Source organism: Alosa sapidissima, chromosome 3 (genome assembly GCF_018492685.1).
Source record: "Alosa sapidissima isolate fAloSap1 chromosome 3, fAloSap1.pri, whole genome shotgun sequence".
Taxonomy (NCBI): Eukaryota; Metazoa; Chordata; class Actinopteri; order Clupeiformes; family Clupeidae; genus Alosa; species Alosa sapidissima.
The window spans coordinates 18,824,131-18,851,884 of record NC_055959.1 but is presented as its reverse complement, the minus strand read 5'-3'; the positions used below and the strand labels follow the sequence as shown (position 1 = coordinate 18,851,884).

General features: G+C 40.9%; 2 protein-coding genes and 1 long non-coding RNA gene across 6 annotated transcripts; 2 read left to right on the top strand and 1 right to left on the bottom strand.

Annotated features, from left to right (window-relative positions):
• Window positions 1–41: 41 nt before the first annotated feature.
• Window positions 42–7,686, top strand: cd2bp2 (CD2 (cytoplasmic tail) binding protein 2). Its single transcript, XM_042087398.1, has 7 exons — window positions 42–167; window positions 610–688; window positions 771–903; window positions 997–1,154; window positions 3,392–3,989; window positions 4,924–5,009; window positions 7,362–7,686. The coding sequence occupies exons 2-7, from the start codon at window positions 611–613 to the stop codon at window positions 7,470–7,472; spliced, it is 1,164 nt and encodes a 387-aa protein (XP_041943332.1). The 5' UTR covers window positions 42–167; window position 610; the 3' UTR covers window positions 7,473–7,686.
• Window positions 7,687–8,365: 679 nt separating this feature from the next.
• prr14 (proline rich 14) lies at window positions 8,366–20,700 on the top strand. Of its 4 annotated transcripts, none has more exons than XM_042085829.1 (9): window positions 8,366–8,524; window positions 9,891–10,061; window positions 13,146–13,299; window positions 14,123–14,166; window positions 14,282–17,023; window positions 17,340–17,484; window positions 19,655–19,764; window positions 19,880–19,948; window positions 20,214–20,700. In XM_042085829.1, the coding sequence occupies exons 2-9, from the start codon at window positions 9,919–9,921 to the stop codon at window positions 20,533–20,535; spliced, it is 3,729 nt and encodes a 1,242-aa protein (XP_041941763.1). In that variant the 5' UTR covers window positions 8,366–8,524; window positions 9,891–9,918; the 3' UTR covers window positions 20,536–20,700. The 4 variants fall into 4 exon arrangements, with proteins under 4 accessions (XP_041941763.1, XP_041941767.1, XP_041941765.1 ...); XM_042085831.1 differs by having other exon boundaries at window positions 8,373–8,524; window positions 9,895–10,061; XM_042085830.1 differs by lacking the exon at window positions 8,366–8,524 and adding an exon at window positions 9,150–9,557.
• A 1,441-nt stretch (window positions 20,701–22,141) lies between these two features.
• Window positions 22,142–26,059, bottom strand: LOC121705081. Its single transcript, XR_006030712.1, has 3 exons — window positions 25,497–26,059; window positions 23,899–24,180; window positions 22,142–23,359 (listed from the first exon to the last, which is right to left on the bottom strand). It is a non-coding gene; the product is annotated as an uncharacterized LOC121705081 (long non-coding RNA).
• Between the last annotated feature and the right edge of the window lie 1,695 nt (window positions 26,060–27,754).

Genomic DNA, 27,754 nt, shown 5'->3' with positions numbered 1-27,754 from the left:
CCCACAGTTGATCCACTCTGTGCTTTGTAGATGAACGGAGTGAAGCCAAAGGCCAAAAGAATGACGTCAGTTCCGTTAAGTATTCGGATACATGGCGCTGGAGGGAACGACTGGGGAACGTCCATGTTTTAGTGCATTTGTTATGTTTATGGGAAACATTATTTAAGGTATGGAGTATAATACATGTAGCCTATCTCATTTACCGACCAGTAGCACTGCAAGGTCCATTTCCCTTATACTTTAAAGCATATCAATCACTGTATTGTAAAAACACACGAGGTTAGCCTTATTAGCCGAATAGGTATCTTATGGTAGCTAGCTAACGCAGTTAGTGCTAGTAGTTAACTGGTTATAACTTTGATATTGTTTTCACCAACTAGCTATTGTCTCGCTAGTCATGAAGAGGGGCAGTCCCTCCACAAGTACCATGCCATTTACTGATTTAGTCCCTCGTCTGGCTACTTCGAGACAGACAGGGCTAAAGTAATATGAGCAAAAATGATGGCTAACCTGAATGTCTTTTGCGAAGTTACGCCGTTTTGTCTTTTAACATAACACTCGGTGTTCGTATAGATGCTACTACAACTGCAGTATTTGTTTGTCCACTAGCATGTCAAAAAGAAAAGTCACGTTCGAGGACGGCGACGGGGAGTACGACCTAGAATTGGATGATGTGCCGAAAAAGAAGGTAGCTGATCTTACTCCTGGCAGCTATCCCTTTTTTATGTATAGAATGCATAGATTAAACCCTGCTCTCTGTCTCTTTCTAGATCTGCGAGGGAGTAAGTGGACCTGGTTCCAGGTTCAAGGGAAAACATTCCCTTGATAGTGACGAGGAAGATGAAGGAGAGGATGGAGACACTGGCAACAATTATAACGTGCTGGACAGTGACGATGTAGAAGGTCTGCTCTGCTGCTGTAAAATGAATGTAATGTGTTGTGAAGATTATTGCTGATGTTTGTTCTGTGTAAACTAACCATCTGTTAATCTATTAGGTCAAGAAGGGGCAACAATTGACTGTGATGAAGGGGTACCCATCACACCTTTTAACCTTAAGGAGGAGATGGAAGAGGGCCATTTTGATGCTGAAGGGAATTACTTCATCAACAAAGATGCAGATATCAGGGACAACTGGTTAGACAACATTGACTGGGTGAGTTCTAAGTCTTCTAAACATATTTTTACAAAATGTACTGCAAGCTATGGAGCCCATGTGTCATTGTGAGATGTTTTAAAAATATACAGTTAAGAACAAAATTATTCATACCCCTGGCAAATATTGATGTAATTTTGATTTTCTCTTGACCAATATGTTTGTTCTGACTGAAAATGACACTGCCACACGCCAAAAGGTTGTAAGGCAATGTGGTAGAAACATGGAATCAAAGAAATAATAGTTTTTTAATCTTTAACATTTTTATGAAAAATGGCATGTCCAAAATTATTCATACCCTTTTTAAATAATCAATGGAAACATCTTTATTTACCATCAAAGCTCTCAAAATGGTTCTAATAATATCTACCAAGACTCTCCATGTCTCCACAATGATTTTAGACAGCACCTTTTTAGCAGCAATCTGGGTTTTGAGGCAGGAACGATTATTTGCCATCAATTTGCACGGGCAGCCGTGGCCTACTGGTTAGCGCTTCGGACTTGTAACCTGAGGGTTGCCTGAGGGTTTGCACAAAACTGCAAACACAAAGTGCAAGTGTTTTTCATCTAGTTTTTGACACCTGTGCTAGCAACCTTAGCTTATAAATAAAATAATGATAAAATAAATATTAATACAAATTATAAAACAAATGAAAAGCATAAAAACAGGTATGTGTGTGTTTCACACCAAATAAAAATATTTTCCTCTCATAACTTTTTTAAACCTGGCAAACTATAGGCGTCAGGGTTAAGAAAGCAACACCATTGGATTTTTATATCAAAATTTCAAAAAGCCATGGCTTGAAAGTGGTCAGAGATAAAGTCCTACTGTAAATGTAAAAATCTTTGAGTAAAACAAAAGTTTATGAAGGGGGTAAATTTACCCATCTAATTTGCCACTGGATGGCAAGCACCTCAAATTATGCACCTTTCAGTAAATACTGGATGAATATATTTGAGCAGGTTTACTTTCCTTTTTTCATATTACCCACATAACAACAGGAAAACACCTAAGATGTATACCAACACCTAAGATGTATATGGTTTCTAAACCACAAGGCCTACAATAAAGTGTTCTGGTCAAATCAGTTCCTATCGTGGGTAGGACTGTCTTTGTAGTTTAGAGCCCTATTTCTACTAGCCCTGCTGTCTGGACCATGTCCATTACGGACACTATCATCACGATTACCACTGCAACCTCCAAGCTATGTTGGGCAGAGGGTCGAAAATAAGCATGATATGCTTAGTGGACACTGTCGTATACACGCAGACGCACCTCCATTCAATAGACGATCGATCATAATCTCCAAAAGGATATTCTCCTTCAGATTTAGAATAGGTCTAGCCTACCCAAAGACTTCATCACACGTAAACGTTTATCAACATTTGGTGTAGGCCTATTTCTGCTTAATTTCTGCTTCAATTTCTGCAACACTATGGCCTGCATCGCTTCCGCGTCATTACAAATGCACGTCTTTGTGTTTCTCGCATGTAATACAAGTATTTCCTGAAAACTTTGCGCAGCGATTTTGGGTTTGAATGAAGCTCTGGATGTCTAGCACATAGTGGAGCAGAGTACAAATGAGATTTGTCACCGTACTTGGAACTATCGTCTATTTTAATCAGTATCGTTGTTTGTCGCAATTAAAAAGTCTCAAGGGCCGGATTACATTATTATTTTGACATACGTCGTGGGCCAAATCCGACCCACGGGCCGGGTGTTTGAGACCCCTGACCTTGAGCAAGGCACCTAACCCCTCACTGCTCCCCGAGCACCGCTGTTGCTGCAGGCAGCTCACTGCGCTGGGATTAGTGTGTGTGCTTCACCTCACTGTGTGTTCACTGTGTGCTGACTGTGTGCTGAGTGTGTTTCACTAATTCACGGATTGGGATAAATGCAGAGACCAAATTTCCCTCACGGGATCAAAAGAGTATATATACTTATACTTATACTTTGGCCTTGTGCTAACTTGTTTGACTGATTGAGGTCTGGACTCTGGCTGGGCCAGTCTAAAATGTTGACATTGTTCTCTGTTAACCATTTCTGGCCTTGTTTAGCTGTATGTTTTGGATCATTGTTTGGTTTAATGGTCCAATGATGCCTATTGGGGCAGGTCTCTTGACACACTGCCTGATCTTTTCCTCCAGAGTCTCACTTTAATCTCAGAGATATTTAAATTATCCAGTCTATTGTTTCCTTCATCTCATTTGTTTTGCACCCGTCCTCGTATTCTCAGGTCAAAATTCGAGAGCAGCCTGTGAAGCGAAAGAAGAAAGGTCTCAGCGCTAAACGATGGCGGCGGGCTGGGGATGAAGACGAAGCTGTGGAGGAAAAGCAGAGAGAGGATCGGCAGAAGGAAGAGAGCGATGGAGAAGACGGTGAGGAGGAGGACGAGCCAGCCGAGGACCCCTTGGCCAGTTACACCAAACAGCAGCTCCTAGAGGGTGTGGTTGAGCTGCTAGTTCCCGGCGAAACGGTCACATCTGGCCTGCGTAGGCTCGGAGGACTGGGCAGCAGGAAAAAAGGGAGACTGAGGGAGGGGGAACCTACGAAGGAGGAGACGGCAGACAGAAACGCTGAAAAGCTGGACCGGCTCACGGCCCTGGCAGACAGACTGGTAGGAACTGGAGAGTATGAGATATACCAGCGTACCTATGAGAAGCTGGCCTATCAGGTGAAGAACATGAACAAGCGGAAGGGAAAAGGGGCTCGTTGGGTTGCAAAGGGTGAAGATGATGAGGAAGATGATGAACTGGACATGTTTGCTGAAAAGTTTGACGACAAGAATGAAGGCGGAAAAGACAGTGATGACCAGATGGATGATTCTGAGACAGGTAAGGAAAAGAGCATGGTGTTAAGTGCATTTGCAAAGTGAAGGTTGAGGCATGATTTTAAAGGAAGATCCCACAAAAATGCTTGTCTTATGGTGTCCCGGTAGAACTAACTAAAACTAAATTAGACATTGTTCCCATCGTAAAAAGTAGAGGAACTATGATTTTCTGTGGTATTTGCACATTTCAAACTAAAAGATAATAACTTGCGTAATAACGTAATACTTTGCCTATGTAAATATTATGTCTAGTGCTTTGTTTATCTGCAATAACAAATCAGTCTCATTATTTTTCTTTTTGTGCTGTGCTCTAGTTGTTTCTCTTGTCCTCATCAACTGTCTAATTTAGTTGCAGTTTTGTTTTCATGTGTAGCCATGAATCACTTTAAATAAATAATCTAAAAATACCATGACACCCTAAACTGGGAACATAAAATAGAACATTTGTGTATTAGAAAACATTAGAAAAGTTTCATACACGCATATTTTCAGCAATTGGTCTCTACCCTAATAATTGATGGTCATATTTTATTGTCATTGTATATTTTATTGTCATTGTTTTCACTCTTTGTTAAAATATTACAGGTGAGGTGAGTGAATGTAAAGGTTTTACATGGATGTATGTTAATGTAGTGGACATTAACTGAACACAGTGGTTTTACTGTGATGATTGACAACTACTGTTATAATAGTTTTGGGTTGTTGCATTGTATGAAATGTTTTTGGAGGACAGTTTAGCAATGAAAACAATGGAGAACCTTTCTGCCTTCATGGCTTCAATGGTGTTTGGAGTGCACAGTCTATTAACTAAACTGTTGGAACATAAGTGGACAGGACTTTGACTGTGTTTAAGTCTTCTGTGTCTTGACTTGTGGGTGGATTCTTCACTGATGAATTCTTATTCAATTGTTGTTGTTTTTTCTCAAATCCTTTTGCAGGCACTGATAAGGTAATGTGGGAGTATAAGTGGGAGAACAAAGGAGATTCTGAGATCTACGGACCCTTCAGCAGTCAGCAGATGCAGGTGAGAGGTGGATTTATACCAAGACAAATGACTTGGATGACTTTATACCATGACAAATGACTGGACAGAGAGGATGGAAATAGGTCCGTGTATGATTCGTTCATTTGTTTTTCCATTTAAAAGCAACAATCAAAAAATGAAAATGCAATTGTTTTTTCTATATCTGTTTCTAAAACCAAAAGGAAAAACACGGATAACGAGTCTTTTTTTTTTCCGATTTTGTGCTCAAAACGAAAAGGGATAAATCAGATAACAAAACAAGCTCTCACATTTGTTTCATTTACTTGCCAGAACACAATTGGCGTGACCTGGAAGTCCGTTGTCCTGAAATAGAAAGCGTAGCCAACAATGTTAATTTACCCAATTCTCTTCTAATTTTCGGGAGTCAGTTAGTCTAATAACTATGTCCACACCTACAGGGGTTTAAAAACAAAGACGACATGTTTAAGAAAAGGGAAAACGTCATGTCACAATCTAAAAACTTTGAAACAGAGTTTTCGAAAATCTCCACTTTGGCCAGAGTTTTTTTCTTCTAAATATTCTAAATATCGGTTTCAGTGACCGAAAACCGAGTTTTCGCGTGGATGAAAGGCCAAAACGCATAAACGCATTAAATAAATAACCGGCTACCTGTAGACATGGCCCATGGTTATTATGTCAAAGACTTGTCTATCCATAGACTCTAGGCTATATAGACCTCAACAGTCCTGCCCCTCCTCCGAGAGAGCTTAGCTTCCGGAAGTAAGTTTCCAATTAATTTCTTATATAAAGAGTTTTAGACCATGCCTTAGGCTAACCAGCTGCGACGTGACTCATCATACAACACATCATTTCGAGTAAAAAAACGAACAGAAAATCCAAAAAAGGCAAAGGTACAAGATTGTGTACAAATTTTAAATTCCGAGTGAAAGAACTAATATCCCATGAGTCTTTTCAAACGTACACATTTCAAACATTTGCAGTCTAACGATAGTTTAACATGCTTCTATTTTAATGTTAAAATGGCCTCAATATGAGCATGTACAATCGCTTAGTCATGTCGTAGCTGGTTTTAAATCTACCATGGACGGTTACGATTTTATGATTTAGACTCCAGCTGTCAATGGAAAATTTGTATTGAATTCTTACTTCTGGAATCGGCTGTGGGCAGGACTGTTGTGGTCTATACAATATGAACTTTATGTAAACTGAAGGGTTTCGCGTTTCAAGTGGATTGCCAACACTGCAGTTTATTCCTGATCTTATACTGCCACCTAGTGGATAATATTGGCCATATCGTTGATTGACGTGTTCAGTCTTCAACAGCTGTTTTTGCGTATCCGTTTGGTGGGAATTATTTTGCAATACGAACGTGTGGACATAGTTTACTGATCCAATGTTGTTTAATAACTAACTGACTGACGAAAATAAAGAGAATTGGGTAAATTAACATTGTAGGCTATGCTTTCTATTTGAGGACAACGGACTTCCAGGTCACGCCAGTGGGCTCTGTGCACTCCATTTTGGATTCGCTTCCTACTAGGCAATCAACTTCCTGTTTACATTGTACACAGTAGGCTATGACAGAAAATGGCAGATTACTGGCCTGTCAATTTTAATATAGTAGAATATTGCTAGTTGAACAACAAAGCTACATTAATTTAACCAATTCAGTAACTTCAGTTAATTCATTGATTATGGTTAAGAACATTTTAAACCCTAATCCCGTTTGCTGAAGGGAGTGGCAAACAAAATTTTCACAAAGTCGGTCTACATTACTGTGAGGCGAGGTCCTGAAGACAATGATTATAGAAAAGAGCCATATCTGCTAATGTATTCATGTAAACATTACATTACATATAACAGGAAGATGATATGCCAGTACAAGCGAATCCAAAATGGAGTCGTGCATAGATTGCATTGTGTTCTCTGGCAAGTAAACAAAATGAATGAAGGAACGTGAAAACTTGTCTTTTTATCTGATTTGTCAATTTTCGTTTTGAGTACAAAATCGGTTTCAGAATTTTATTTCAGAAACGGATATAGAAAAAACAAGTGTATTTTTTTGGGATTTCAATTACCCATTCTGTCCTCATACATCTCCTACATATTCTCCTACATTAAATAATGTTTAGTCTGTGTTCAGGTGGCCTAATGCCAAAAATACTTTGATAAATAATTTTTAAGATTTTGGATTGGGGCTTTACTGCTGACATTTCAGTAATTCAAGTTCTTTAACTATTTCCTGAAGTTATTTCCGCACCAGTTTTCTTCTCTTTATTTTGCTTTCCTCAGAGGTACCTTGTGAGACAGATTTGCTTTTTAAGAACAATGAAGTTTATTTTGTGTCTTTTATTTTCCTTTCTGCCTCAGGAATGGGTGGACCAAGACTACTTCAAAGATGGCGTGTACTGCAGGAGGATAGACCAAGAGAATGCACAGTTCTATAATTCAAAGAGATTGGACTTTGACTTGTACACATGATGTGTTTGGCGCTGATCACAACAATATTAAAACAACTTTATCTTTTTTTGTAATAAATGGGTGATTCCTGAAATGGGGCAGCTACATTTCTGTACAAACTTTCCTACAGGTTGTTTGAGTCTGGAAGATTATACATGTATGGCTTTGAGGTTGTCCAAAATTTTGTTTAAAGATTTTAAAATAAACATGGTGTATTGACATCTGAATTATCCCATCTTGTGGTCCTCTTCTTTTAATAACAATGATGTCCTTATCTGCAGTAGTGTTTTTTTTCTGTAGTTTATAGTATTTCAATATTGAAAGATGTATTGAATAAACATATCCACATAGATGTTCAAATTATATGTAATATTGCCAGTGGCCATCAGTGGGCCAGCAAACCCTTCAAATGTAAATATTTGCTGTGAGTACTCGTCTCAAAATGTCCCCTTTTCGAATAAATATCTGTCTCGGAACCTATGCGTGTTTCCTAACAATCATGAAAACCTTGGGCTAACGTTAGTGTGTAAGTTTGTTGCATGCATTTCAGACCATCTTCACTAAAGGAGCTGTTTATTTACACGAAACGAATTCATTGTCCTTCTACCTTATATTATTAATAACCTTACGAGCACACCATGCCATTTTACCCGCTAAGTTGTACAACGACTTTGAAATCTGGTTCTTTATTTTTATTCACTTTTAACTTTATCATGATAATAGGCAGACCTACAGACTGTAAATAAGTTCACTTCAGGATAAATGTGTTTTTCTCACCTTGTGATTGGTTCCTTTCGACCCAACTTGATCTCCCTCCTAAATGTTTAGTGGACAAGAGTAGGTATACACCGCTTTCATTGGTGCATTTTCGAGAGGGACATTTGGGAGCGGTACTCTTTGTCTGTGTAGCCATATGATTGGATTCTATTTTTTGTTTGACATGGTGCTGAAGAAGAGCTATTGGCTTCAATGAAAACTAGGGCGCCGCCCGGTGACTAGTGTCTGTCTGAACTATGGTGTAGTAAAACTGAACGGATGTAATACGCATCCCATCTAAAACTCTTGGTTGATATGTAAGTGTTTTACATTAAATGGTTTTATGCGTGGATAGTCAATTAATCAGTTCTGTTGGTAAGATTTAGCTAGCTATAACGTTAGCCACCAAAAATCGCCATAGCAGAAGGAAACCACACAACATTAACATTAGCCGGCTAATGTTAGCTGTTGTGCAGTAGCAGACGTCTAGCCATTGGATTAGAAAAATGGGTAACGTTAACCATGTATCTAGTAACGCTAGCGAGTAAGCCATTTCACATGAGTGAGCGCTGATGATGTTTCTAACAGCATGCTACTGTGATGGTTCAAATGAAACAGCTTGGCAGAGCCAATACCTAAGGCCACAATGTTAACCATGTGCCATGTCTTAACCATTAGTTATGTGCACTTTGAATGATTGTCTACAATATAATTAGCCAATGTTAGCCCAATAGCTAATTGTATGTGTATCATTGATGATAAGCTAACGTTAGCTGGCTCAGATAAAAGCCGGGCGAGGCGAGGACATGGTGAAAACGGATAACGTTAGCATAGGTAACGTTACGTCAAACATCAACTTGGATATAGATTGTAGTTCTCGTAGAATCGATTGAGTGAGTTGTGTTTTTGCTTCGCATGGATTAATAAGTTTTGTGTGGTTGTAGTGGTTGGTTATGATTTGTTATGTTTTGGCGCTTTTGTGTAGTCGGAGTTCACCACGTTGGTTTCGCCTGAGCTTCGGATTCTGAAGTCGTGTTGCCAGCAACATAGAACTAGACTAGGCGAGCAGAATCAACACCACACAATAGGCATTGTTCAACTGTTGCAAATGTTCTGTGTAGTAACGTTAGCAGGCTTTGAGGTTGATGTCTAGCTGGGTTTTATTTTTCTCGATAGCATGAGTAAAGAGAATAAACATTGTTTTTTACATCAACGACGTTAGGTCTATGTAGATAGCCATCACTCTGTTTTTGTTGATGTCTTGGCTATCTGGTTTATGACATTAACATTTTTGAATGACAACAGAGCTCATATCTTTCCCATTAAGCATAGTGCTAGGTGCTAGTTAAAGTAAGTTAAGTTTTTTTTTTTTTTTATCAATGATACTATGTAATGTTAATGTAACCCTATCCAAACGTTCACGAAATGAACAGCAATCCAATTTATGATCTCGCTCAATGTGTCAAATAACAAAATTGGCCAAATATATTGCAAATGCGATTGTTTCGATGTTTTTTCCCCCTGCTCTCTGTGCTTGTATTCTGCAATTGAACATTTTCTGCCATTTTTAGCAATTCAAGATGTAGTGCAGCACATGCTCCCTCCTGTCATTTTCATTTGCATGCTTTGTGTTCTTTGTCTCATATTTGATGTGCTTTGCATGTGTATTTTTGTTGTGATCAGACAGGTAGCCTAATTGGGGATTAGGGAGATGTTGACATCCCCCTCTCAGTTGCTCCCTCAGATTGTCCGTCCAGTGGAAGGAGAGGCCAAGGGCTCCCCTTCCACTCTCTGCATATCCCATGACATGGAACCCAAACCCCAAATTCCCCCTCATTCCTCTGTCTCATCCAGGTACCATCAGCTTTGTAGCCTGCATAATGCACTCTGATTGACTCTTCATTATCTTCTTGGCTTGCACATATCTCCCTCACTTGCATTTGTAAAGGTGTTTCATGAATCTGATATGCAATCTTTGTCAATTTGCTGTTTGGAAGAAATGATAAATAGTCTACTCAGTGAGACTTTGTTTGTAATGGTATACCATGTTTAACCTACTTCTAAGTAGTGCAGGTGGTTGTTTTGTGCCATCTGCTTTTTAAATGCCATATGAATAGAATCCAAAGGCCTTCTCCTTTCTCAGTATATTCCTTCAAACCACGGAGAGGGCGGAATTCGGAATTCTGTCCGAAATCATTTCAATGGCTGATGCTAGTGGGCTGCCGCCATCTTTAAACATGGCTTCCAATTTATGCTCACTTCTGCCTACATTTTCACAAATAAGCCAGTTTAGTGCCACATTACCAGTGGCCACAACTGATGTCGTCCATGTGGATTGGCTGATCCTCCCAGCAGAATCCTAGCCAGCTCATCCACCAATCCACTAAGACAACATGTGTCCACCAGTTGGCAATTAATTGGCCTGTAATTATAAAAAATGGATTTCATAAATATAGTTTTGATGCATACATATATTATAATTAGCCAACATTTACATTAGACGCCAAAATATTTGTGTAAAAATTAAAATTCATTGTTCTATGGAGCAATTGCTTTCTACAGCCACAATGGGGCGGTATACAATCTTTGGCTTTGTACAGACCAGTTCAATCAACAGTAGGCCTGTGAAGTAGGCTGTAGGAAGTATGTGGAAACAACTAAATTCAAAATGCCTCATGTTAACGTGTGATTAAAGTGGTGTGATGGGCTGTAGGCTATTTATTTCTTGTGGAAGTTCTCCCATTCGTTTCTTTTTTTCCCACCACCACATAATGTTTTTCCAAACGCACTGACATGCATCCTCTGCCTCTTACTTTACAATTAGGTTCCCTTTTGAACTTGAAATCATTTAACTGTTATCTGATATATTTGGACACCATAACCTACCTTATTTAATGGCATCCTATGCAAGTTGTTTTTATCTTAATATGCCTTTTTTTACCTTCAGAGTTGTTTTGATGGTAAACTAACTTGTAATAGGCAGAGAGGGGAATAACAGTGTTAAAAATAAACAGTGTTACCAACGGTGTTACTTTTACGGGATGACAATCAAACGTGCCGCGTTACTATAGCCTAATAAGCTCATTGAAGCTATTTTCATCCGACCAAGCACTCTCAGCCACTGGAGCGGCAAAGTGTTTTCTTTGACGAGGGGAGGGGGTGAGACAACCACATAAAGTATGATTGACTACTAACTTATTAGAGTAAAATTTCATGGTACAGTAAGCCCACCAAAGGCAGAGTGGGGTGGATGTTCACACACAAACACACACACAGTCACACGTAACCAAGAGACGCATGATGCAGCAAAGGCTAGCCCAGGTAGCGTTTTTAAACTGGAAGTGGGCTAAAGACATTACTTTTCCCTCATTGAGATTAAAGGCAAGAATGTAGGCTATATGTGTAATGTAGGCTACATTATGCTCAGGAAGAAAGTGTTTCTTCACGTCGGTTGTAAGCTATTCTAATTCAGCTGTAAACAGACGAGATGCGCGTTTAGGAGAGTTTCAATTGCACGGGAGGGAGGGGGAGGAAGTAGCGAGCTAGCTAGCTCTCTGTTTTGTTTGAAAGTCAACAGATGTGACCGCATCGCTTAGAGCACCTTTAATATTATCGAAATTATGGGTGATCAATACAGGAAAAAGGCCTGGATCCCAAGCCCAGTGAAAATGTGGGTGAAAGTTAGCACTTGAGCAATGCTGTTTTTTTTTAAGATGGTGGATGTTAACTGGCTGAAGCTAACCCTCAAAATCCTGACCCCTCCTTGATTTAAATCCACGCTTGATTGCTAGCTACTGACCTACTCTATTGGTGACCAGCAACCAATGTATTTCTTTTTGTAGTTCACCCTGTTTTCTTTCTCCCACCTTTTTGTGATGTTTTCAGAGTATATATTTGATTCTACTGCAACCAGTAATTTTTTCAGCACAGAATTTTTGTTTTTTACATAGCTGGGATGGAGCTAATGGCTCATTGCACAGGGAGTGAGGACCTGAAGAAGGCTCAAATTGCTGGTGATATTGTGGTGTTAAAAGTGTAATCATTTGAAAAAATCACAATACAGTGCAATGTTGCTTTTGACAAAAACAGAAATTTGCCTTACTGATGAAAGAGTAGGCTATGTTAGAATGGTTAAACATAACCAGAGATTTAATCTTTAAGAGTGATTTTTTTTTTTTTTAAGGATGTCTCCCATTTTTGTTTCTAGATATAAATCTAGATATAAATATAATATACAGTACAGGCCAAAAGTTAGGACACACCTTCTCATTCAATGCGAAACTTTATTTTCATGACTATTTACATTGTAAATTCATCAAAACTATTAATGAACACATGTGGAATTATGTACTTAACAAAAAAGTGTGAAATAACTGAAAACATGTCTTATAATCTAGTTTCTTCAAAGTTTTTTTTATCTTTTTTTTTATTTAATACCATATTCAGCAAGCCATAACTTGACAAATATTCATCTGTGGGCCAAATAACTTTGCATTCATTCATAGTTTTGATGCCTTCAGTGAGAATCTACAATGTAAATAGTCATGAAAAAAAAAAGAAAACGCATTGAAATGAGAAGGTGTGTCCAAACTTTTGGCCTGTACTGTAAATATTCATCAGCGTTCAGAATAACCTCTCACCTGCCAAACAACCTGACTACACCTGACATTTAGGCTTGTGTGCTGCTAAGTTCCATGTTTATGGTGAGATGGAACATGTTGGTGCTCTACAACTTTCACTAAATATTTATTTGGATCCTTGATGTAGATGCCGTAGTGCTCCCTAGGTTTTCCACATGCACCTCTTTTTACCAGGACATGGACCAAAAACTCATCTCTAAACTCAAAACTCAAATCGTATTGCAAACAAGGAACCTCAAGGAGCCAAGTATATGCTTTCAAAGTAGCTTTCAGTAACTGACAAATTATTTCCTTTCAGCTGTGACAATGGAGAAGGGCAAGCTGAGAAGAGGCACAGTGAAAGACTACAGGCAACCCCAAAGGAGGGCAGGAATAAACCCAAAGCCCGCAAGGCTGCACCAAAACAGTCCCAAATAGTAGCATCCACAAAGAGAGTGGGGAACAGAAGAGTGGTAGGTTTCCTCTTGATTGAACAGTATTAGTTTAATTCTTAGGCTAATTCGCCTTATTCCCCCGGTGGCCATTACGAGGCTAAGGGGTACACTTGCCATTACACCTCAGTCCAGCAGATGGTGGTGGTAATGCACTCCGTTTGCAAACTGCCAAAAAAAAAGCTCACCGAAAAGAAGGGTTCACTGGCCTGTTCTTCATCAGTGAGGTTTTTTTGGCAGTGAAAGCAGCCATATTCAGCAACAGTATTTGATAATGTCCATGTGTAAACTTGTTGATATCATAATTTTATACATAGAGAAGTACCTAATGTCTTCCATTGGGGCCTGTGTCCACCAATCTCGTTTTTTTGTGCCAACGACAGCTATTTTCTATACAAATCTTAATGATGCTCAGCGTTCACAGCGCTCAGCGCCCTCGGTGGAAAAAAGCCCTTGTTACTACATTTTTTTTTCCGCAGCGTTCAGAGCGCTGAAATCTTTTTGAACAGTGTTGGGCTCGTCAATGGGCTCGTATGTGCTATATTAATATATAATAATAATAATAATAATAATAATAATAATAATAATAATAATAATAATACTTTTTATTCATAAAGCGCCTTTTAAGACACCCAAAGTCGCTGTAAAAATACAGACGATTTACGCACACAAACTTGTTAGTTTCTTTGTTCCATAGGGAAGCGTCAGTTCCATAGGGAAGCGTCAGTGCCAAAATAATCATAAATAATTACCTTCACCTTAAAATAATCATTGTGCCTCACTGATTTAACACTCCCTGTTTTTGTTTATAATTTTGAATTTCTTATTTTTTTTTTCTTTTCAGGCAGGTTGTGGGGATGAAAACACTGCAATTAGCAAATCATTTAAGTATGTGTTGATTTTGCCTTCTTTTATATTTTTTCAGTGTTTTTATTTGGTTATTCCAAATAATACATATTGTTTGCTAATGTTTGTCCATGGTTTACTTCTCTTTGTTCCATAGACGCAAAGATATAAAAGGCCCTAGTCAGAATATGGCGCCACCCTCGGCCAAAAACCAAATGGACTGCACTACCACTGACAAGTCCAAGCAGGTGCTTGAGTCCTGTGAAACGGCAAAGGACAAAGACCCTGCTGCAAAGGGCTGGGTCATCGGCCCCTTGTTGCACTCTTTCAAATCCAAGATGTCAAGCTTCTCAGAGATCGTGATGAGCCCTGTCCGTCTTTTTAAACCTACTGATTTGCCGCCCTCAGATGCAAAAGGGACGGATGATGGGGAAGCTTTGAGTTTTAGCAAAACGGCAGACAACAGCAATGATCCCATTCACAACCAGCAGGCCTACGTGTCCAAGACACTGCATTTTGATGGAAGTTCAAATGAGGTCACAGTAGAGCATGAACAAGCGGGCACAGAGGGAGAATTGAAAGTCAAAATGGAGCGACCAGAAGGTGAACATAAGTCTGCCTCTTTTCGCTTGACACGAGGTGCCTTGCTAAGGGCTGAAGGGCCGGCTTGCCCAGACCCACTTAAATCTCAGAATAATCAGTCTGTCCGGCACAGTCCCGCTGTTCTGTGTGGCAACTCCAGTTCCTCTAATAACGTTTCAGAAAGGCAGACTCTACAGAGACGTCCTCAAATCAGACAGGCTGCCCAGAAGAAATCAGTCTCGCCAGACTGCGCTGTATCCTCTGCCGAGTCTTGTCGAGTTTTGTTTCACAATCTAAAGCAGTTGAAGAATGTAGATGACCTGCAAGATGTGAAGACGAGCAGTTTGTCTGATTCCTCTGTGTTTTACACCCCTCCTGACTCATTCTCCAAAGATGAGGGAACACCGGAGCAAGAGGACCTTAAGGAAAGCACCCCCATTCAGAACACACAGATTCGTTCAAGCCCCAGAAAGCTGCCCAAGAGCATCTCTGTTACTCCAGCACCGTTCCCAGTGAAGCGGGAAAGTAGCCGGCAGAAAGTTACAGGGAGAAAAGTGACATTTGATATAAAAGTCCAAGTAGAAGATGAGGAGGCAAAAGTTGAAAGTCAGAGAAGTAGTGAAGATGAAGAGTCGGGCCTGTCACCTGAGTCTTCACCTGATGCTGAGGGCATACTGAGACGACCCCAACTCAGGCAGAGGAAGCGAACAAGAAAGCCGCTCCAAGCTGACCCCGAGTTGTCTGGGAAGGCAAAGAGAAGAGTGAAAGCCGGAAAGGTTGAGGGAGCTACAAGGAGAAGAGGTAGAAATAAAGATGTGGCACCAAAAGAATCCTTGAGCGAATGGCTGGAAACCTCCGAGGAGATTTTGTACACACAGACAACAAACCGTGAGCTGACTGACTCGGGAAAAGATCTGCTCTCAAATTCCCAGTCAACAGCAGATACAGAAATGCCAGAGATGAATGTGTCAGATGCTGGTCTAAAGTTTGAAGGCAGCAGTAGATTGACAAGAGGACAGGCCAAATCAAAGCAGTCAACACCTGCCACAGTGAAAGTTGACCCACTTGAAAATGAGTATGCTGATATTTTTACTGATTGCCTTGCTGTTAGCTTTTATGCAGAAAACGATAAGTCACTTAATGACAAAAGCATCAATGGAAGAGACAAAGAGGACGGAATCACTGGTTCATTGTCTCGAAAGCCCAGGCAGCGGGCAAAGCAGACCGCTGCTTCGGATGACGGCAGCCTAGTGACGAGCAAATCCACATTGAAATCGGAAGATGACCGCAGCTCTGTTTTTTCACCCAACATGGAGAACTCCTCTGGGTCATTCCTGAGCTCCCTAGCCCAGTCAAACTCCAAGAGTGCCAAAGGCAGTAAGAGGAGGCTGATGAAGAAATGGGGTCAGATGTACGGTGAGGAGCTTCCCGATGACTCCCCGTCTGCCTCGATTCTCAAGCTGGATAACACCATCTCTGAGATGTGTGTCAGTGGAGAGAAGAAGAGGCAAGAGGAGTCTGTGCAGACCCAGAAGGACAACAACTCCGATGAAGTCGAAAAGACACCGTCCAAAAGAGAGTGTGGTAAAGCGCTCAAGAGGAAGTCCCCATCGCCTTCCACAAAGGAGAGCCGTGTGGATGGCACTGAAAACGGAGAGGAGGACGACGATGCTTTTATAGACACGGAGAGGCTCCCCGAGGCCACAGCGTCAGGTAGCGGCTCCAACCGCCTCTTGCGGAGCTACTCCTGCCCAGAGATAGCCTCTCTCTCCCACCACGAACAGCTCTGGAGATCCCCTACTCTCCTCCCGCATGGCCGAGCTCCCCCAGTGCCCGCTCCGCACCATCCCGTCGTGCACCCCACCCCACACCTTCCTCCCTCGCCCTCCAAGCGCACCCGCCGACACACCGTCTGCAGTGTAGAGATAGAGAGGGAGATTGCACCACTGTGTCTCCGTAAGGAGGTGTATCCCACCGGTAGATGCGGCCTCTACGGCAGCCCGTCCCACCCGCTCTGTCCCAGCACGGCCTCCCCGTCCACCTCCTTCACGGCCCTCGTTTCCAGCTTTCTGTCCAGTCCCCTGGCTTTTCTGTCGAGGAGATCCGACAGAGGGAAACGCAAGGCCCATGAGGACGATAGCCTTATCACCTCCTCCACCTCCTCCTGCCCACTAAGTCCCAGTGTAACCCCACCCTGCTCCACCTCATCCCCTCCCTTTGCGTTGAGCCCAGCCGTCCACCACTCGCTTGCTGGTTTCACATGCAGTGCCCCACCCAGATCAAGCCTTTTTTCAGCCTCTGTATCGCCAGGCTGCAGGTAAATTGTCTAAAGTCCTCACTCAATCGTAATTGATGTTTTGCCCCTTACCCAACTGCAGAGGCAATAATGGATAATAATGGTCAGACCCTTACTGGTTGTTTTAAACTCCAACTGAATTTGTTATCTGTTAGAAGCCTGTATATGCAGAGGCTGTATATACCGTATATTTCCTGTACAAATGTTCAATACATGTTAATACAACTATGATAAGTACTAGTAAATTAGTATTGATTATTAATGATTGCCTTCCATAAGTAATTGATGTTTTCGAGGGCATGATCACTGATATTGCATGTTTTCTTTTGGCACACAGCAGCCATTTTCAGGTCTCCTCAGAGGGAGAGGATGATTCTGGGCAGCAGTCTGAAGATGGGGAGGAGAACGCGGGTAATCTCAGTCTCGATCTGCTGTCGAGAGAAATGCCTGAAGAAAAAGCTCTCTCTGATTCAGAAATGAAGGTATAACCAACAGGGTTACAATTTACTCATAACAGTTTTAAGTTTATTATTATTGCCGTGGGTTTATTTGATAATTCACAGTTTATGTCTGGCCTACATAAAATACATTTGCAGGAAAACGTCCATTTAAAATGTTCTATTCTGATGTTACAGGGAAGTTACTCCAGGCGTAATTGAAGCGTTCAGTTCGCAACGTGTAAAATCCATTTTAGAAGATTGGTCTATTTTTTCCGAATGTACGCGCCGCTATCACATCTGGTGTAGCTACTTTCATTGATTACAGTGGAAGCTAATTGTTGCAGCAGACAACGCGAACGGAATGCTTCAGTTACGCGCCTGGGGCCTGTACTACGAAGTGGGGTTACTGGCTTATCTGGGTAACTTCGAGAATAAACTTGATCACGTGTGGCGTAACTTCCCGATTAACCCGTACTACGAAAGGTGGATAGGTTTTAACCGAGGTATGCTGCCATGGCAATTTACGCTGCATCTCAAACCTGCTCCGAGCAGGTTATGTTCTTGGTTAACCCGAGGTTTCCGTTAACCACACCCTTTATAAGTACCACCCCTCCACTAACAATTTCTCCCGAGACATGTCGGCGTACCTGGATGATCCATACGACATTGGAGCGCAAATCGTGAGGGACTCTCTTCGCAGGGCGAGGGGTTTTAGAGACTAGAAAATATATATATATATAGCCTACCCGGACGATATTCTCTATGAAGATATAGATTGTCAGCCGAGGGAATTCGTTATCTTTGTCAGATGATCTAGGAAGACGTCTCATAGCAATGCCCGTATGTGGACATTCATATATATTGGTGATGCTGAACATCTGAGCAAGAATACTGTATGTCCGAAAATAAATCGGACATAGGCCTACAGTATGCTGAACATCTGAGCAAGAATAAATCGGACATAGCCTACAGTAGGCCTAATAAATTAAAATCACCATTTTAACAAACGTATTGAATTGAATGTCGTATTACTGTACCCTACACATAAAGGCTACACATTTCCACAGCACCAGAATCCAACCGAATGCCTCCCTCAACCCCCTCCATAATCCGCCTTCCACTATTATTTGCGATGGCCAACTCCTCTGCTACTGTAAAACACTCTGGTGCCTTACAGTAGTGTTCAAAGACACCTTTTTCTTGTTAGCTGTAAAACAGAGGCCAAGTGAAGGCTATAAGCATACTAGGCCTACATGTTTTCATAATTAAGAAATATTAATGCAAGCTATGACTATATAAACCACTATTCTGAATAATGTGTTTGTGTTTAATTTTCACCTGCTGCCATGTGCGTTTGGCAATGGTGTTGCATCTGAAATGTTCACAGGATTAGGCATACACTAAATCAGTCAATGGGGCTACTTAAACATTCAATTATCCTTATTACTGTAATCTATATGCCCACTTCTAAATTGTGTTGCATCTGTAGGCATTTCTATAAACTCAAAATAGGCAATTTAATTATTTCAACTCATTAAATACATTCCGCAAGCTATTAATCCTCCGTATTTGAAGAACATTTGGAAATAAAACTTTACTTTTAGGCATTTAGGCTACCCGATCTGCAATACGTTGCCAACAGCCTTGCCTTGCTTTGTTCACTGCCGACGTATTTGATTTTTGTCGTAGAGTGGGTTTTAATTCCTCATAACTTGTCATAATAATTGTGCATTCCTCATCCGTAAAATAAGGTGAACGCGTCATCACTGAAAGTGGTGATTTGCGCTGCAACCCGCCCCTTTTATGTGAACGCGCACAAACTCCAATGAGGTTAACCCCGGCTCAACAAATCTTCATAATCAGCGTCATAGTACCGATTAACACCACTTAAGATAACCAGGTTTTGTCAACCCCGGTTTAACAAAGTAACCCTGGGTTACATCTGGGTAGGTTAAGCTCCCTTCGTAGTACAGGCCCCTGGTGTAGCTTCCCGCTTAGGCTTCTGTTTATTTGTTTTTTACTTGGTATTCTGGAACTCCCTCAGTATCTAAAATTCCATTTTTGGAACAACCTTTTGTTGCATAACAATTACTGGAACATTCCATTTTCTGGAACAACATTGCTTTTGTAGCTTTCATACTGTCCAATTTGTGTTAACTCTCCCCTTCCCATGTTTTCACCCACAATGCAACTGTCAAATTTCTCATCACAGATGGAAACAAAGCAAGGTGAACAGGGAAAGGTTTCATCTATACGCATTCGTAAAACTTTGCCTAAGCCTCTTAATAACCTGACACCAATGGGTCTACCCAAACTTATCAGGTATGCATGAACATTTGTGTCAACACACATTGTATGACTATATTCTTATGTGTATTTATTCCTGCATCATGGCACTTTATTCAGTATGTAATGAGCTACTTTCTTCTCTTAACAGGCCAAAGAAGAAAGAGTTCAGTGTTGAGGAAATCTATACCAACAAAAACTTTACCAAACCTGCAGAAGGGTCAGTGCCACAATAGCAGATAAAATGTTGTGACCATATTGCCAATATTTAGATATTATCATAATCTTCCTTTTCTTAATACTTTTGTATGTTTGACATCGTCCTAATCTTCATTAGGCAGTGACGTAGCTGCTTATGCTTCTTAATAAGCTCTTGATAAGCTTATGTTTATTTTAAAATGTGTTCTACATGTTTACATGTTCCATATTTGTTGGCTCACTCCTGTCAGTTTCTCACATTTTCCCTTTTCTGTGTCCTCCTTTAGACGTCTAGAGACCATCTTTGAAGACCCACTCAAGCGGCGTGATGGCTCCCATTGTCTGCTTGGGCAGAAACGAGTGAAGCGGTTTGTTGAATTCCCTGAAATTGGCCAGGTTAGAAAGCTCCGGAAGCCACTGGTCATTGCAGGTACCGGTAGCAGCACCCAGAAGACGGTTGGGCAGTCCTCAGGTGGACGACCCCGGCGTGGAATGTGGTCCACCTCCAAGGATGACCCCCAACCGTCCCCAGAGGACCTGGACTCCCTTCTGTGCTCCAAATTGGATCAGCTGGACTCTCTGATGGCTGTGGATGAGGGCACCAGCTGAGACAAAAAAAAAACAAACAATGCAGGCGATTGGCGATCTCCAGCACTTTGGAAGATCCCTCCAGATCCAGATACCTTTTTTTTATTATTTAGTTTTATATGTTTGAAGACCTCCCTCCATTATTAGTTGTGTGTTTTCATTAAATTGTATTTTTGTATGTTTTAATTTGTATGTTTGGTTTTGTTGTTTGATTTTACTTGACTATACTTCTGCCTTCTGTTTTATGCATTTGTTTTTTTTTTTTACTTGTGCTTGTCTCAAGCATGCAGCAAAAATACAATGCATACTTTATTTGAAATGAGCTACTATAATTATACATCTTTTAAATTACTGTTCTAGGGTAGTCCTAGTATGGGTGAATGTAGGTATATGTGTATATATGCTTTTGGCCTCCACTTATTTGGTTCAGCCATTTCCATGCCCATTGCCTTGCAGATGTATAGAAAGACCCATATAGTTACAGTTATGGCATAGCTTCGGTACATTAAGTTAGATTACTTATAGTCACAGCACAGGGAGTGTCTTTCTCATGGTAATATCCTCTTTGTAAACGGGGCAATAATTTCACTCATAGCCTTCTATTACCAACGCACCCTTTAAGAACACAACCAAAAAGGCAATCTGTGTGCTCTGTATTTATTTAATGTGCCAAAACCTTTCGTGCAGCTCATCCAGGCCTATCGATTGACTATTTTATAGTGCTATTCAAGTAAAGGACATGCACATGGGTCACTGATCAAGGCATAGAGCAACATGCCATTTTCTAGCACTCACTGTACTGTAGTGGCTTCAAATCAAACAGAAGACCATTCATTGCTTCATTCAACCGCTGCTTTTGAAGTCCTGTGCTTTGTCAAACTTTGTTGGTTTGGTTCTTTGTCAAATGGCAGCTCAAACTTGCACCAGTCTCAGCATTTTAAAGAGAAGTTATTTTGCCTCAGTAATATTGCATGGGTTATGTATTTTGTTTATACAAATCAATGTGGCATCAAGGTGAATGTAAGTGTTAATATAACCATTAAAATGGGATTTTGTTTAATATCCCCTTAACAACAACAACAGTAAGACTAACCTCAGAAATAGCTACTCTTTATATCTTAAATTAAATTCACCAACCTGCCATTTGATATGAAAGTTTCTCCCATGTTTTCATCAGGACAATGAACAGCATTTTCAGGGTTTTTTTTTTGTTTGTTTGTTTAATTCAGTGAGGAGTTTGGTGATCTGCTCCAATCACGTAAACGATTTTGAACCACCTTTGAAAATCAAGATCCAATTGTCTGATGGCGTTACAGGATCAGTTTTATGTTACCTGAATGAATGCAGTTCAGTACAAGTTCTTTAGTTTGCTACGATCATTTTGTGAAACATTTAATACAATCATTCTGTATATTTTTGATAATGTGGATGGCATGTATAGGAGAGCTCATATTTTGTATCTTTTGTCATGTGTATATATAGGGGATAATTGTCTGGAGTTTTAAAAATGTTTTATATGAATAAATGTAAGTTCTCTTCTATGTACATTTTTAATCTACATTAATGCATTCATATTGGTTTTGACAAAGATACCTTCTTTTTTGACATATGCCTGTTGACAACGGTGCTGTTTTATCTTTTTTTATTGGAGAAGTACTGAAAACATGCAATGTACAAATTACATATATAAAAGAAGGTTTTGAAAGCACAAAAATACATTTTTATATTCACACGGTATGTAACAGAATAGAAATGTTTAACAGTGTGAATCAATGCTAAAAGCAGTCTTGGATGGTGTTCGGACTGACCAGAATGTCTCATGAGAACTAACCATGCAAAGTTTCAAAACATGATTTTGTATTTTTGTGTAAATGTATGCCTACATCACGTTATGGAGCTAGAAGGCCCCAAACAAGTTTCTATTTACATCCCCTTTGGCCAAGTGGCTGGGCTTCTCTCTGATGGGCATTCCCATGTTTGTAACAGTACAATGGAGGGGGACCCACTTAGTTATTACAGTTCTATAACAGGTCAGCCACAGTCCATAAGAATGGTCTTCATGGTGCCAAAATTAGAGGAATGATTTGTGAGTTGATTGCAAAGTGTAGCACTCTGAGCTCAGTCCGTCCAGCAGGGCAATTGTATCTTAACATGCGCTGTTTGTCCAATAAAAGTATTTATCTCAAATGCCACTCTGTTTCCTTTGTCTATTGTTTTTATCTCATCGGCCTTCTTTAGCTTGACTTTAAAGCACCACTCAAAAAACAAGCCTTACGCCTTGCCAATGGACAGGGAAATAAAACAGAACTTGACCTCTCATTTCTTTAGTGGCAGAGGTGCTGATAAACTGGTCTAGGCAGCGTCTCGTGGAAATGCACCTGCAGTACTGTGAAATAAGGTTTGGATTCATTATATGAATTTAGCCGATGCTCTTAACCAGAGTGACTTGGAGTGAGCTAACCTTTAGAGCAGGGCTATATAGTGCTACATTTCCTCAAAGCTGGTGATCAGTGAAGAGCTTGTGTCCAATTGTAACTAATGCTCACATTCAATAGTCATATTAGTCATATCCTTTAATGCTGGCCAATGGGCTTCCACCGAGTAGATTCGATGTTCAATTCGATTTCAGCAGAGCATTGTTTATGCCTTTTGTGTACAGATGAGAAGCAAAAGCCCAAATTCTGCCTCAGTTTACAAAAGTGAGGAGGTACGATGCAAAAATCACAACAGCTGCGATGAGAAAAGGAAGAGCCAGGCAAAGCAGAATGGACACTAGAGCCCGACTCCTGGCCTTGTCCGAGTAGATCTGTGCACTCTCTGGGTCAGCCCTTCTCCTCTCCCGTGCCTGTCACAAAAAAATGGCAAAAAGAGATGACACAAATGACACCCCTATGGAAACGGTTGTGCTAACCATTTAGTAAAACTATGAAAACACATGAACAATTGTATCTTTCTCATTTAGTCTGGTGTCCGGTCTTTCCACAACCTGATCACATGTATTTTTGGGCTTTTGCCTTTTTCTAGACAGACGGGAGGCGAGTGGGAGATAGATGAGGCAGAAGGTACACAGATTGGAGTTTCACCTATCCCTAGAGAGATGAGGTGGGAAATCGCCGTGGACTTATTGGCAGAGGTGTAAAAGTCTGGCTTCAGAAAGTAAAAGTCCTGCCATATTTTTGTTCCAACCATTCCCTTAATCAGCTGATTTAACTCTTAAGGCAGGTAGATCAGCTAGTTAGTTAACAAGTGCACAGGTAGAACCAATACATGGTAGGACTTTTACATCTCTGCTTATGGGCACATGGACCCAGATGTGGTGGACCCACACCACCCCACCCCCATAATCATAGCTATTACAGTTAATAAACACAGGTGCTCTTGTACCTTGACAGAAAAGATCAAAGCTGTGGCCCCAACACAAGACAGTCCACAAACAACACTGTAGATGGCTAGTCTCCTGTGGTCTCTGTCCCTGCAGCAGGGCCAGAGGGAAGTGATGCGCTGGCTAAGGGAATCCAGACATCTGCTGATGGAAAACTTTTGACTGTTGAAGCCACAGGGAGCATCCCCATTTTCACCTGTCCCTCCAACAAGCTGCAGTGGGACGGTGACCGCCTCAGGTCTCTCTACCCCTGATGAATTCGTCTGATTGGTCATCCAAGACATCTTTGTACAAGGCACAAGACAGAGGGGAGAGGAGATATATTTAAACAAAAGGGTGTGCATATGAGAGAACAGCTGATAAATTGATACCAAACATGTCACATTAGTCTTAATATCATTTGAGTCCATAGCTATTGTCAGAAAAATGTGGGATAACATTGTTGACCCAGTTTCAGCCATGTTTGCTGCAGAATTATGCTGCAGAGGACACACAATTTAATTCAATACCATGAAGATGCAGAACAGATTTTAGCAGGGAAAACAACAGGCTTGTAAATGAATAACAGAAGCAGGGGCACCGTTGGGGGATGGGGTATAGTTAGGATGATTCTAAGGGTCCAGAATTATTGTCTGTCATAGGGCCCAAATTATCTAGCAGCGCCCCAGAAGTCAGTGTACAGTTGCTCTCAGCATTCAGAGGGATTAATGAGTCATTTCCGAGGAGCCAGTTGAGACAGGTACACTCTCAAAGAGAGAATGACGGTATACAGTGTGTTGTATCTGCCAAAAAAATGTTCCACCCACTCCTTTTTAAATGGATCATTGGGAAGTCATCAACTGTCTCTGCTATTCAGAAAAGTAGCTTGAAGAACTGGTATGATTAGCTGAAATGGAGTATGATACGGAGTATCATAACTTGAAAACGTTTCTGTCTCTTGTTACAATGTCTGATGACAGCATGTCTGACCACAGCGTAGGTCTTTGTCATTTGGTTTCTTTTAGATGTCTTTCTTTCAGTTTTGATTCAGTTTTCAATTTTTCTTTTGCTCAATCCCTTAAACCTCATTTACCTCACAATATTACCTCTCATAAGACAGGTATGTATTCAGCACAAAGGAATCTGAACCCTTTGGTCACTTGATTCACAATGTTTCTACACAGATCTTATCAGTGTAAACAATACTTGGCCTCACCTTAACTGCCCTTACTCTGTCAGCCTGTCACTCCCTCTGTATGATTCACACGGTTTCAGGCTATTTTCAAACCACTGCCTACCTCTGATTTAACTGAAAAGGTTTGCTTAGCTATGAAACCTTTATGAGCGATGAGAGAAACCTAATTGTCCATGTGACATTGGCTCTTCATATCTCTTCTCTTGAGATGTCAAATGAGCAGTGCTACAGTATGTATGTATGTAGTCAAACTGACAAGTCAAATTAAGTTGCCACTTTTTGTGTAACAAAATGAAAAACAGGTTGTCATTTGCTTTGAGCATCAAGAAAAAAACAGTCTCTTTAAAACACCAGAGAATAATCTGTTGACGTTTCTTCTTTGTTATGTACAGCAAAACACAGAATACCATTTTTCTTTGTACTTACAGACTCGTTTGGACTTGATCTTTGTGCTGAGGGGCTGTTTGAGATTCCACAGCTGGGCCCTCAGTGCTGTTTGTCTGAGGCAGACTCAGTAACACACCAGCCAAAGTAAGTGTGATTTTGATACAAGGGCTCTGATAAAGATCTCTGGTCTTCCAGTCCTCAGCTCTTAAGTGGATTATATCCAAGCTTAATTTCAAGGAATGTCAAGAAATTAAACTGTTCCAGCTCAGATAATTTTTAAGAAGACAAGATCAGGTTTCTCAATCACAAAATAAGGTCCTTCTTTCACTTTTCACAGTGTGTTGTGAGTGAACTTGAGCGGAAGCACGTACCCGGCTGCACCACTGTCCCTGAGACGTAATGTGACTGAAACTAAGTTGCTGTGAAACTTACACGCCCCACAGCCCAGATATCCACGCTCCCCCTCTCTTCTCTCCACCCACATGGGTTGGGTTTGCCGGTTGTCTTGGGCTGTTAGTTGCTCCTTTTTTCATCAAATTAGGTCATTCAAGCCTTCCCTCAGGGTAGTGTCTTAAGTAGTTGTCAGCTTGTAGGTGCTTTTACTGTCGTACTACCACTAGTGTAGGGTTTTCATTAGCACAGCCTACTATGGTGAAAAGGGGAAAAAAGAGGGGCGGGTACTTTACTTCGAGGTTAGGAAGAACAGTTTCTTAAGCAACTTCCTTGTTTGTGGTGAGATAATGAGTATTCAAAAGGTGCATCATGCCTTTCTTCTTTGCCTTCACACACACACACACACACACACACACACACACACACACACACACACACATAGACACACACACAGACACACACACAGAGAGAGCAGAGAGAGAGACAGAGAGAGAGAGAGCACTTCAGTCATGCCTCACATTGGCCATAGGCACACACAGTCCTTGTTTGTGGCAGGGCATTTTTGTCATGTTTAATCCATATTAGACCAATGAAGTTCTAAACAACTATGACCTAATATATTTTTGTCATTCCAAAAGAAACCTATTTAGTTTATCAGCTCATGCAGAGCCTAAACTAGATGTACCGCAGAGCGGTACAAATTATGACCGCCGCCCAGTCCAGCACATTTTTTCCACAAAAATAAATCACGCTGAAAGGCCTATATGATTCTAACTGTCTCAATTCTAACTAAATTGCATTATCCACACTCAATTCTCACTGGTATCTGCTAGACAACAAGTACCAAAACATGATTAGTTCATAGATTTCACATGTAAAATTCATTTTATACAACCCCACCCCCATCTTGCCTGTTCATAATTCTGAGAAATTCTTGAATTGTGTGCATGTGTGCGTGTACATGTTTATGTTTATGTGTGTGTGTGTGTGTGTGTGTGCGTTCTTGTGTGTTTGCCTGCGTATGTGTGTTTGTGCATGTGCATGCATGCGTACATATGTCTACTGTGTGAGTATGTGTCATACGTATGATTACTGTGAATGTATGTGTGTGCGTGTGTATCTGTTTATGCACATGTGTGCACATGGAATGGGTTAACATGACCCCTGGAGGCAAACATACGGAAAAAATTGGTCATCCTAGGCCCTACGGTTCTCAAGATATTCACAGAAAACTGTGTCTGCCCTACCCTCCTTTCGGGGGGTCCAGTACAGCGGGGGGGGGGGGGGGGGGGGGTGGGCTACAGATCAAAACAAAAAACAATGGTTCCTGGCCCCAGCTGTGGCGCAACTGGCTGGGGAACCTGCACCGTACGCCGGCGACCCGAGTTCGATTCCCGCCCCGTGGTCCTTTCCGGATCCCACCCCTGCTCTCTCTCCCATTCGCTTCCTGTCACTCTCCACTTTCATTTCGTGTACCCCGGTCTTTTAGATTAGACTAAATGTACACATAAATTATTTTATTGTAAGGCCCCCCATGAACGAAAGTTCACAAAACTTGGCATGCATTCGGAGGGTGTCATAATGATCCTACACTTTCAATTTCGTGCAGTTTTGACCATGTCAGCCAGAGATATTGTGATGAAAACACCTAATTTTTTGCTTTTTAATTTTTAACTAGGTGGCGCTATACATGAAATAAGTGGTAATGGGATGGGTTGCCCCCTTAAGACCAACATACAAAAAAAAGGTGGACCTCCTAGGCCCTACGGTTCTCGAGATATTCACAGAAAACTGTCTCCGGCCACCTACAGGCCAGTTGGTGTATAGTAACATAAATTAATTTATTGTGTGGCCCCCCATGAACGGAATTCCACGAAACTTGGCATGCATTCAGAGGGTGTCAT

Coding starts and splice junctions, on each gene's coding strand:
- cd2bp2 (XM_042087398.1), top strand. CDS start 611: ATGTCAAAAAGAAAAGTCACGTTCGAGGACGGCGACGGGGAGTACGAC. Junction 689..770: donor ATGATGTGCCGAAAAAGAAG/GTAGCTGATCTT, acceptor GTCTCTTTCTAG/ATCTGCGAGGGAGTAAGTGG. Junction 904..996: donor GGACAGTGACGATGTAGAAG/GTCTGCTCTGCT, acceptor TTAATCTATTAG/GTCAAGAAGGGGCAACAATT.
- prr14 (XM_042085829.1), top strand. CDS start 9,919: ATGTTGACATCCCCCTCTCAGTTGCTCCCTCAGATTGTCCGTCCAGTG. Junction 10,062..13,145: donor CATTCCTCTGTCTCATCCAG/GTACCATCAGCT, acceptor ATTTCCTTTCAG/CTGTGACAATGGAGAAGGGC. Junction 17,024..17,339: donor TCTGTATCGCCAGGCTGCAG/GTAAATTGTCTA, acceptor TTTGGCACACAG/CAGCCATTTTCAGGTCTCCT.